The 12,859-nt window shown below is 31.9% G+C and overlaps 1 protein-coding gene across 4 annotated transcripts in view; it reads left to right on the forward strand.

The window, feature by feature from the left end:
- Window positions 1–12,482, forward strand: part of LOC129746301 (serine proteinase stubble-like) — a 198,660-nt gene extending 186,178 nt beyond the window's left edge. For all 4 annotated transcript variants that reach the window (XM_055739899.1, XM_055739900.1, XM_055739901.1 and 1 more), the window contains 4 exons: window positions 42–194; window positions 256–371; window positions 10,943–11,098; window positions 11,161–12,482. In XM_055739899.1, the coding sequence (XP_055595874.1) occupies window positions 42–194; window positions 256–371; window positions 10,943–11,098; window positions 11,161–11,321 (586 nt within the window). In that variant the 3' untranslated portion in view covers window positions 11,322–12,482. The remainder of the gene's footprint in view (window positions 1–41; window positions 195–255; window positions 372–10,942; window positions 11,099–11,160) is intronic.
- Window positions 12,483–12,859: the final 377 nt, after the last annotated feature.

The following is a 12,859-nucleotide window of genomic DNA, read 5'->3' on the forward strand; positions in this document are numbered from 1 at the left end:
TCGGTCGATAATTTTGATTGATTTTCCTCACCCCCATTCAGCGTACCTCCATCGGATCTGTTGCTGCGACTAGGGGAATACGATCTGGCTCTGGAAGAGGAACCGTACGGTTATCAGGAACGAAGGGTACAAATTGTGGCATCTCATCCCCAGTTCGATCCCCGGACGTTTGAGTACGATTTAGCGTTGCTGAGGTATTCTCTTCATTGTAGGAAGTGACCCTTAGATTGATTATATGCCCTTTTTTTATTATAGGTTCTACGAACCGGTGGTGTTCCAGCCGAACATCATCCCGGTTTGTGTTCCGGAAAATGATGAAAACTTCATCGGTCGGACGGCGTTCGTCACCGGCTGGGGTCGGTTGTATGAAGGTAAGTTCTAGTTCAAACTAAAATAATGAAAATGGTGCACTACTTGAAACACACAATACTTTAAAAGCTAAGGATGTTTTAAACAAAAAATATCCTTATCAAATAGTACGAATTATGTGATTGGTGATGCGTCCCACTTTCACTTATCGCTTAAAAACTAGAGAAGGTACTTGACTCGACTACGTTTCATCATAGAGCGAGAGCTTGTCTTTAATGGATTTTTTATCTTATGCAAACTCAAGTCTATTCCCTTCATATTGCGAAAATTGCACCCATTTAGAGTCCTGTGCAAATAATTTCCACTCATAAACAATCGGTGTCAGTTTCTCAAATCAGCTATTGCTCGATTCTGATTTTCGAATCACATTACCAAACGACATAATCGTTGTTGTTTTGAACGGACATTTTTATGAAATTCGAACCAAGGAGTTTTATAAAGCTTAGTTTTTTAGAAATGGGACAGTTTGAAATTTTGAAAGCTGTCAAAACTGTTGCTTATTCAAAAAATTACCGTGTCAAAAATGTTCACGAAGATCAAATCAAGCACTGGAGTAAAGCACATAATCGACAACTTCGGTTTGAAGTCATCAGGAAAGTCAAGTCTTATATCAGAATTTTTAATTTTTAATAAGTGAAAAATTTGGTGTAGATTGCTGAAATGTCCCACAATTTTTTTTTCTCCAATTAGCTGAATGTGTTGCCTAGTTACAAGTCATTCAAACTTAACCACAAACATTACATTTTTGCGATTTCGAGAACTCGTAAGCTGTATAGCCGATACCGAAGCAATTAGACAATGATTTCCGATGGACGACAAATCTTATGAATCACAAGATTTCAATCAAATTTCAGCGTTTAAATCCTACAACATTTCTGTTCGCCGCAAGGTCCCTAGCAGATTAAAGTATGTATTTGCTGGTAGTTTTGTTAAAAATATATTTATTTGCCAAATGACCCAACCCTTTATTTGGAAACGCTGTTTTTTTAAAGCTTAAATGGAGAAATCTTGTATGCACGCTTTAAAATCCACAATCTATACTAACCGATTATTCTTCAGGTTCAATTCATGATGGTTTTGCTTCGTTATTGTCAGATTTTGCCAGAAGACATTTCAACAAAAACGCATTTAAGTGGCTCAACATAATAAAGTTTTATTTATTTCGATACAGCTGTATCCGCCAAATTGCCTCCAGTTTTCTTCAAAAGAGTAGTTTTGGGCCAATATACAGTGGAAATTTCTTACATATGAAGTATTCCGATAAAAAAAATGGTTTTTAAGATACACGCGTTTGTTACTGTACCATTTCTATATAAACTTAGCTTTATCGAAAACTGACCGACCTACATACATATGAAATGAAACGAGCAGAAACAGAGTGCAATCTGTACCTTTTGGTACCAGAATGTAAGTTGAACAAACAAATCATGCATTATTCGAGCGTTTTAGAATAATCAAAAAATTAGCTAAACATTAAGAAATCATCGACTATTTTTATTAACATACGTCGCAATTATGTATAATTCAATTTCACCAAAAATGTAAAGCATATCGAGGTCTAAATAGATGCAACGAGCGCAGTTTGTTAAAGATGACAACGGTGCCTATGATTTTTTTTTTTGAAGAAATAATTAAAAGTAACTAAACTCTGATGTTGATTCATTTTCATATGGGGTGATTTGCCAATCATTATCCTCTGGCTCATCGTTGCAAAGGATAGCTAAAATTGTCAATATTTCAGCCGTCTTTCAAATTTTTCCCAAAAACAATACTGAATCATGTTTATTGGAACGTTTACTGGATAAAATGAGGCTTTTTATGATATTTTATGCTGTAAATAAGAAATTTAACGACAGTTTTACTTTTTCTTGTTTTTTTCGCGCGGTTTTTGTGCAAATTGTAAACCAAAACCTTAAGATAACTTCAACGGCAAATATGGTTTCACGTCAGAACAAAACATTTTTCATGTCGGTTTTCTTTATGAATCGTTTGTTTGACTATTTTGAAACCATGATTACTTAAAAAATTCACGATCCCTATAAAACTAGAGAAAATATCGGACTGTGCAACAATTGGTCCACTCAATCTTCTCTTGCCCAATTATTGTACATTAATTTATTCTCTAGCTGGCTGCATAACTAATACGCTTGATAAGATGCAAAAATAAACTTATTACATGCAGCTGATAAAATTCTAATTGTCTTTTAGGGATCCATAAAAAACGTAACGCGTCTAGGGAGGGGAGGGACTGTTGTTGAATTTGTGCTGCGTAATGTTACGTAATATTTGAACGCACCCTTATATGACATGTTATCTTTTGCTGCTAAAAAAAAGTGGAAAATTACGTTTCAGAAGTGATTATAGTATTTTCTGTGCTCTGGTCAACTGTTTTTCTTTCAGATGTTTCATATTGTTTTTACGTAATGTTGATTTTCAATAATTTAACTTTGAATTAAAGACACTTTGTATATGATTTAAAATTTTTTGATGATATTTTAAGCCTCGAGTGCCTCCTTTTTATACAAATTCTATTATTTTAAAATTAATTATGACGAAAATTTCTTCATAGTTAAAAAAAAAATTTTTTTTATCGTCAAATCTTCAAATTGAAGTATTGACTTTATTAACTACTTGAACATTTTAAAAGTAGCGTTTAGGCACTAAAACTGCCTTGATTTTTAAGAACTACTTTTATATCAGATTTTATTTTTGAAGCCCTTCGTCCCGACCATTAACTAAAAATTTCATGCAAATAATTCATAAATTATTTTCATAATCAATTTTTCCCACACTTCGAGTTGAGAGTTCTTAAATACGTTTTATCTCAATGTGATGTGAATGTTTCATGAAGATTGATGAAATGCTTCAGGAGTTACATTCATTACAAATTATCCCATTTTCACGTAAAAAATGTTTTAATCTATTATTTTTTTCTTATACAAAACTGCATATCTTGGGCATGAAACAGTCAAATGATTTGAAACTTTGGGTGTTGCTGAGAGCATTCTTAAGCTTTGAATTGATATTCAGTATGTTAAAATAAATCAACTTCCAAGTGAGACAAAAAGCAATTATTTTTAAAAAAATAACATCTTCTTCATAGGGGTAAAGGGGGGAAAACAGATCTTGTCCTTTAATCCTTTCATCAGCAAATAGTTCCTTCAAATTATGTTAACTGTTAAAAAACCTTTAAGTTAGTTAAATGGAATGATTTAAAATTTCATGTTGCAAGGACATATACAGAAATAGCTGATTACTGAGTAAACAAGGTCAAGTAACACTCTACTCAAGAAGTTCTCATAAAAACCTTCCGTTTCAAATATCAGCTACTTCAACTACATGGTGGCTGAGCCTTTGAAAGACTTTTAAGATGTGCAACCATTGGGAAAAAATCGGACAGCATTAGGAACTAATAATGATTTTTTAAATTTCGATGTCTCTTTTTTCGAAATTTTGGATCTTGTTGATCAAACCTGTATGAGTAAAATATTTGTTGCAACATACGTTTTATAGCAGTTTTCAAGGGACGATTTTTATTGGATTATGAACCAATAAACAGTTGGTTTACCTATATTTAAAGTGATGGTTTTCCAATTCAAATCGGTTGCTTATTCATCAAATTTAAGATTTCCAAGAAATAAAAAATGTTTTTTTTTATCTCACCAGAAAAATTTTTTTAACAAAAAACTTCAAATTATTATCATATTTGTCGAGTTCGTGCAGATTGGGACTTCTTCCACAATTCCAGGAGCTTTTCACATGTTTTGCATAGCAAGCTAAGAAAACAGATGTCAAATCATACTTTATTCATAACAATCTAAGCAATTGCTTTCAGCGACTGCAAGATGTTGCTTAGAAAATGCAATTGCTATGATTTTCTTGGTAATAATTTTTCAAATTACTCTGCCCTTTGCTAAATTTCAACAAATTAATGTTGTACACTTAATTTAACAGATTAGAAGAAAAAAATACAATTAACCAGGATACCACCATTTGATAAACAGTACGCTTTCTGTCGAATTTTTAAAATTTATTATACAAAAATGATTTTAATGAAATTAATTTAAAGATACCCCTGATATTGGCCAAGATCATGTCCGAAACACAGGACACTGAAAATGGGCTGTTTCTTATTTTTGTTTTCTAAAATATAAGACTGAGAAGCCGTAACGTTCAAGATATTTAAACATAGGTGCATATATAAACTATTTAGACGTAATTCATACTCCAGTAAGGTTCTATAAGCAATTGCGAGCTATTTTCCATGAATGTACATACCTTTGAGTGCCCCAAATAACCCGAATTTGGAAAAAATTATGCCCTAAATCAAATTGAAGTTAAATTATGACAAATGTTTCATTCAAGATGGTGTTTAGATTATAGTTAAGATAAAAAAGATATTTAGTTTCAAAAATGGCATATCAATTTTAAGGATGGTATTCTTCACTGTAAATGGGCGTCAAAATTCATCAATTTGAAATGCATGTCATTTCGCCTAAAAATATCCGATTTCGACCATTTTTGTTGCGTCAGATTTCCAAATCTTTAGATTTTTGGGACCTTATACTTGGACTAGGATCAATTCTAGCCTATAGCACAGAACATTTCATAGGTTTTTAATTTCCCATACAAATTTGAGGTACTGTAATGTACCCGTTTATCGATTTAAAAAAATACTAATAATGCTTCTACGCACCGTTTGGGTCACATAAACTTGAAAGATTCCACGTGAAGCTTATTAGTGATTTAAAAAAGGTTGCAAAATTTTCAGAAGCGTTTTTTCTTGAAACCAACCACATGACGTGTTCTACAGATTTAGGTACTAGTACCTTGTTTAATACATTCAACAATAAAAAACGAAGACACAAATAATTAAATTAAATTATAGGATCTCAGTGAAACTTCATGTTACTTTGAAAAGATCTAGTTTACTTATCTCCAAGGAGTACCTACATTTTTCATTAATACAAATGCTCAAACCACCAACCTTCGATCCCATGACCTCTTGCATAGAAGACTTGAACGCTATCCTGTTGGCCACGATCGGTGGCGGCAACATCATAACGTGAGAAAATTGATACTTAAAGTTCTTGTAGTTCTTGATAACTCATTGAAGGCTACCAAGTTATCTCTTACAGCGATTACGGGGTTGATACGGAACCTTTAGACACTAAGGCCTAGAACTAAATCAGCACAAGTCGGAGTTGGTGGTAGTACGAAGCTACCTGAAGAGACATGCCAAATTACGATGGAACTTCAAATTGCCACGCTATTAACTATTGGAAATTGTTAGGTAGATTTCACTCTTCTTACGAAGTAAACACTCTAAATTCGTTTTTAAGTGTCAATATGACACTATTGGATATTTGAAGACTTGTAATTTTTTTCGGGTGCATACAAAAAAAACGAATACCCTCAATGAATTCTTGAAATCTTCAATTTTGCATAATTATATTTATATGGACGCACCCTGAAAGCTCACACAAAAAACTCCTCAATTACAGCTTGTGTATCAATTTGACACTCCTCTCTAAAAATTTTTAAATCTTCTTTTTTTTCAACCGATTTTTACAAAATCTATTTTATTTTTATAGAAATACTAGCAGACCCGGTAAACTTTGTTTTACCATGTTCAATTTGGCGTCCATTTTCTATTTTTCCTAGTTTTCTTAACATTTCCCTTGTTTCCCTTTACTCGAATCGTCCCGCTCAATTCTATCAAAATTAAACCAAAGAATTTAAACTCAACGGGTTTTTTTCAAATTCAATTTTTGTAACTTGTTCAATGAACAACTGTATTTTGATAAAATGTATGTTTCATTTGCTGTATTCCATTCAGTAGATTTATTCCGTTTTGTTATATTGTTTTTAATATCGGGACAATTTTTGGAGTATTTGCCGAATATTTTGCCTAACGCAGCGCTTTCAGCTCCCAATTAGCTTTGTATGGTGTATTTTTTAGAGCTGAAGAAATAAAAAAAACATAAGAAAAGATTTTTTACTAACCATTTTCAAACAGCTTTTTATTCACCATCCTCATCCTTCGAAGCAGTTTGAATTAAAATCTATATTTTCACCAAAATCATTTTCAAAAAGATTCGCCTGATAATTAAGTTAAAGACTTTACACATTTCAACTTAAATTGTTCCCAAACAGCACTTGTCATGGCATTAAATCTGGCGATATAGTGTATTGCAAATTCCTTTTTTTTTTTCAAGCAAAAAATGCAAATTAATTCCTTTGAACTTTAACCTGACGAATCAGAGAAACGATTGGTTTTGAAAAGAGGAAAATATATGTTTAGATATATTCATCCATTATTTTGAAGATTTTAATTGAAGCAGTTCTGATTTCAAAATTTCCTGAACATTTTTGGTGGTGATCTGCGATTTAATTTAGGATTATGTAATAATTTTAAGATTTAATAACATTTAATTGAAAAGCAGATTTTTTTTTTAATTTAATAGATCGAAAAGAAATAATCTGTTCAGGCTTCGATGATTTCATGAGTTCATTTTGTTTCCTGAAAATTATCTTATAAACAAAACCTTAATAAAAATTATGTGTTTTTTACAGTAAGTAAATCTGAATTTTCAAAAATGAAACACTGGTCAAATCCTAACGAATATCACGACAGTGCAACTTTCATATTCTCTGAATAAAGTAGTATTTTCAAAAAAAATATTAGTTATGTTGACAAAAAGAAATATCGAAGTATTCATTTGTCCCATTTATTGGGGTAAGTGAAAACACATAGGTCTTTTTCAGATGCGTCAGTGAAAAGCCTTTAAAATTAATTTAATACTTGTTCTTTTTTGTCTGTTTTATCAACTTTCATTGCTGTATCCTAAGTTTTCTCCGGCATGAATTAATGCTTGGTACTTCAATTTAACTGAATGCTGTTCAACCAAAAGACCTTGATTTACAAAGACCTTTATAATAATTTTGAATATCCGCTTCAGATTCAACACTCGGGATATCGGATATCCTTTCTGGCCATTTTGGAGATGAAATTCTTAAATTGTAGATGTTTCATAGCTAAATGACGCGTTTTCACTTATTCCACCTAAGAAGTTACAGGAATTAATATTATTTTAAACACTTCCAGGTCATATTAAAAGTTCATCATAAAAATCTGCTGCCCCTGGAATATCAATCACAAAAAAACTGTTCAACAAAAAAGTGAATCAAAAGTCTCTTCTATATAGCCAAATTATGTGAAAGAAAAACACACTTTTCACGTTAAGTTTGTACTTGAATTGTGTGTAAACAAACAGTAAACGTGTAAGCAGTTTTTTTGGTGAATGATTTAAAAAAAAAAGAGTTAAGTTCGTTTTATCAAATTTTTTTTGGGCCAACAATTTTTAGATGAAGAAATAATGTATACATTTTTTGTAAAAGTTGATAGTTTGCACTTGCTCTAGTCTACTTTCTTAATTGAAAATTCTTCCAAGAATGCATATCCTCACTTTTTGTTATTTAAAAGTAGATTATTTTATTGATAACTTCAATTTACGTTTGCAAAAAATCAAATAGTTTATTCGGCCTTTTAAAACTTCAATCCTATCTAATCTATTTCAAAGAACAGACTCTTGTTGAGAGGACGAATGACCAAGTTGGTTAAAATTCTCTATAATTAAACAACATAGAATAGAATAGACTCTTTTTCAGTTAATGTGTCTTGCGTTCTAGGCGTACTGAATTATACGAAATTTATTGTAAAGCTTCCGAATTTCTTATTTTCAAACGTCCGCAAAGTGTCATAACATTATGTCATATTTATCTTTACCAAATTCATATTTTTTGGATAACAATTTACTACTTAAATTAACACGAATTAAAAATGGTTTTAATATTTGAAATCGTTTATATGGTTTTACTAGCAGGCCCGGTAAACTTCGTCTTACCATGTTCAACTTGGTGTCCATTTTCCATTTTTCCTAGTTTTTTTTTACATTTCCGTCCTTTCCCTTTACTCGAATCGTCCTGCTTAATTCTATCAAAATAAAACCTAAGAATTTTAACTCAATTCTACGGGTCTTATAAATCCACTTTTTGTTACTTGTTCCATAAATAACTGTGTGTTGATTATATGTATGTTTCATTTGTTGTGTTCTATTTAGTAGATTTATTCCGTTTTGTTCGAGTTCACACTAAGGTTTAAACCGAAATAAAAAGTTTCTCATTTATTGGAATATATTGCGTATGAATCTTTTTTAAAATAGAATTTTGTATATCGGGACAATTTTTGGAGTATTTGCCGAATGTTTTGCCTAACGCAGCGCCTTCATCTCTCAATTAGCTTTGGATTTAGCGCTGAAGAAATAAAAAAAAATAAGAAAAGATGTTTTACTAACCATTTTTAAACAACTTTTTATTCACCATCCTCATCCTTCGAAGCAGTTTGAATTGAAATCCTTATTTTCACCAAAATCATGTTCAAAACAGTTTCGCCTGATACTAAACTTATAGACTTTACACATATCAATTTTAAATGTTCCAAAACAGCACTTGTCACGACATTAAATCTGTCTATTTTGTATACAGCAAATTCCTTTTTTTTTATTTATTCAAGCAAAAATGCAAATTATTTCCTTTGAACTTGAACCCAATGAATCAAAGAAACGATTGGTTTGGAAAAGAGGTGGTGATCTAAGATTTAAAACTAAGAATAAAACTTTATAACATTTAATTGAAAAGCAGATTTTTTTTAAATTAGGTAATTAGATCGAAAATAAATAATCTGCTCAAGCTTCGTTGGTTTTATGAGTTCATTTTGATTCCTGGAAATTATCATATAAACAAAACCTTTATAAAAATTAGGTGTCTTTTTAACTGTAAATCTTAATTTTCAAAAATGAAACACCGGGGCAAATGCAAACGAATATCACCACAGTTCATCTTTCATATTCTCTGAAAAAAATTAATATTTAAAAAAAAATATTAAGTAGTTATGTTGACAAAAAGAAATATCGAAGTATAGATTTGTCCCATTTATTGGGGCAGATTTGGGAGATAAAATTCTCAAATAGTAGATGTTTCATTGCTAATTGGCGCGTTTTCATCTATTTCCCCTAAAAAATTACAGGAATTAATATTATTTTTAACACTTTCAGGTCATATTAGAAGTTTATCATAAAAATCTGCTGCCCGTGGAATATCAATCACAAAAAATTTTTTCAACAAAAAAGTGAATCAAAAGTCTCTTCTATGTAGCCAGAATATGAAAAATAAAAACACACTTTTCATGTTAATAACGTACTCGAATTGTGTGTAAACAAACAGTAAACGTGTAAACAGTTTGTGGTGAATGATTTAAAAAAAGAGTTGAGCCCAAAATGAAGAAATAGTATATACATTTTTTTGTAAAAGTTAGAAGTTTGCACTTGCTCTAGTCTACTTTCTTAATTAAACTTTTTTTCCGGAAAATGCATATCCTCACTTTATGTTATTAAAAAGTAGATTTTTTTATTGATAACTTCAACTTGCGTTTGCAGAAAATCAAAAAGTTCATTCGGTCTTTAAAAAATTCAATCCTATCTAATCTATTTCAAAGGACAGACTCTTGTTCAGTTAACAAAGTGTTATAACATTATTTCATATGCATCATTACCAAATTCATATTTTTTGGACAACAATTTACTACTGTTTATTTAACACAAATCAAAAATGGTTTTAATATTTAAAATCGTTGATATGGTTTTGATTCGATCGATAAAATATCAATCCGTGTCACATCTAGGCGTCATTTATTACCATGTGCTGTGTACAAATAAGCAAGAAAAAAAACACATCTAGGTTGCATATCGCCCCCACGTGCATAAGAAATATAGGTACTTGGTTGAGAAATAGGCGCCTAATTTTGAAATTTTTCCAGCGATCAATGAACAGTATGCTTTGGTTACTATTATCTTGTAACGACGTTTGCTAGCGACGTTTGCAAAAAAATCACATCAATGCTTCATATCGCCACCACATGCATTGAAAATATGTTTGGTTGAGAAATACGCGCCAAAATATTCTCACTGATCAGTATGCTATGCCATGGTTACTATCTTCTAACGACGCGACGCCTCGACCTTGGAGACGAAAAACAAACCGCAAAAAGGAAAAAAAAAAGTCTCGAAAAAATGGAAGCCATGACTTTTATTTCATTCAAAAAACTACAAATTCAATTATTACGGACAATTGATGCGACTTTGTGTTGTTTTTATTCGATATAAACCGATTCGCATGGCTACAGAATATTCTAAAAATAATTTCATTCGAACCTTTTGGGTTATTTCGGAGGAGTAGTACTACAAACACCGTTACAAGAGAATTTTATATAATAAAGATTCCCGCAATAAATTTTCACCAAAAAGCCAATTTCATACAGGTTTCAGTGATGTAATTTTATAAGCGCTCCGATACTTAACAAAACCATGATAACTAAAAATGTGCGCAACGTAAAGCATCTAACTTCAGCTTATCTCGAGTATTTCTTCTGAAACATGTTTTTTCCAGATAGTATTACATTTTGAAAATATTTTTTTACACATTTAATTCAATTGGTTCTTTTAATGCATTACAGATGGTCCCCTGCCAAGTGTGCTGCAGGAAGTTACTGTCCCGGTGATCGAGAACAAAATCTGCGAAGCCATGTATCGAAGTGCTGGCTACATCGAGCACATCCCACACATCTTCATCTGCGCCGGTTGGAAGAAGGGAGGCTACGACTCCTGCGAAGGTACCAGAATCCCAATTTCATTTTTATTTTATCCTTACTTACGGAGTTCTTCAACATTCTAGGTGACTCCGGTGGACCGATGGTGATCCAACGAGGTGACAAGCGCTTCCAGCTGGCGGGAGTTATTTCCTGGGGAATCGGCTGTGCCGAAGCCAATCAACCCGGTGTTTACACCCGGATATCGGAGTTCCGTGATTGGATCAATCAGATATTACAGTTCTAGCATACGTAAACACTAGGTATATAGACCAAGGTGAAGCAGTACAATGTGTCCCAATACCAGACTTCCGTCTGGCCCGGTACCAGAAATGAACGTGTTCTTCCCGGAAACGGAATAGAAACTGAAGACGAGAGAAGGATGATGGAACAGAGTCCGGGACTCTGGTCCGCTTGTTGATTTGTTTTAATCGGCTTAGGAACCTTAAGAGTAGACGAATGAATATTACAAACCTCACATTGATCTGTCGATGAAATCGACCAAAACAAGGGTGCTAGTTTTTTGGGAAATTTGTCGCCAAACAAGGTTAGAGTTGCAGCAAATTTCATCGATAGATCGATACTACACTCCGAACATATCGTACTGATTTTTATTTTGTTTCACTAGATAAACAACTCAAGATATTTCAATAGTATTGCATTTCATAAAGAAAAGATAAGTCGCTCAAAGCAAAAACCAGTGAAAGGAAAGGAAAAACCTCAACACAAAAAGGAAACAGTACTCGTTATACAGCTATTTAAAATGAATGAAGATTTATTTTTTAAAACATATATTTTAAAACAATAGAACCAATCGAATCTAATGCTCGTGTGAAAATGAATGTTTGATGGCGTTGGAAAATTTGAGTGCGTTTATAAAAAAAATCCTTATCGAGTATCACGTATTATTTTACCTAAAATAAGGAAACCGTTCTCTAAGTTGTGATAACTGGTTGTGAATGAATGTGCTTGCATACATACGAATGTTATTTAAGTCATCCCTCATATCCAATGGAGCTTAGTTTTATGAAATCTTAAAAATTATTTATTTATTTATGAAAACAAAAAACAAAAATACATCCCCATGCATAGTTTAACACGGTATCAAATCATTTAGGTAGATAGGACGTTACGATCTTTTTTGGAAATTGAAACTCGTTAAGTTCGTTGTAGAGTGGTTTAGCAAGTTAAAAAACAAGCGGAAGGAACCATGTCAAACAAGATCAAACTAGGTAAATTTGCTGCTAATTGACGCGTTTAGAATGAATGTGAATTGAATCGAGAGTGTTTGACAAGCTGTTTGTAAATAACTAGTTTATAATTAGTTCCGAAGTAGTAATGTACGGTCTATTTAAATTGTGTACAATATTTATGAAAATTAAAGTATTTTTGATTTGACTCACTCAAACTGTTGTTTTATTCTGTTTTCTGTTTTAAGTTCCCTTTTTTATTCGCATGGGTACTCGAGGATCCAGTGTTGATTTTATGTAGCATAAGACCGAAATAAAACATCTCCGCTGTCAACAGATCGGAGCCCGCCACATCACTTGCAAAAATTTAAAAAAAAGTTTTATTGAAATATGTAAAATATTTTGTTTGTTTATAACAAATTCCAATATATTCGATCACTCGGTTATAAGATTCAACATATTTTCTGAGAAAAATATTGAAATACTTCAATATTTCTAAACTATTCTCATTAAAAATGTTAAAATTTGTACGTTCGTCAGATTTATTTAAAATTAGAACAGCGATATTACCCATTAATCCAGTGTTCATGCTTTC

The sequence above is a fragment of the Uranotaenia lowii genome, chromosome 2, assembly GCF_029784155.1.
Source record: "Uranotaenia lowii strain MFRU-FL chromosome 2, ASM2978415v1, whole genome shotgun sequence".
Taxonomy (NCBI): Eukaryota; Metazoa; Arthropoda; class Insecta; order Diptera; family Culicidae; genus Uranotaenia; species Uranotaenia lowii.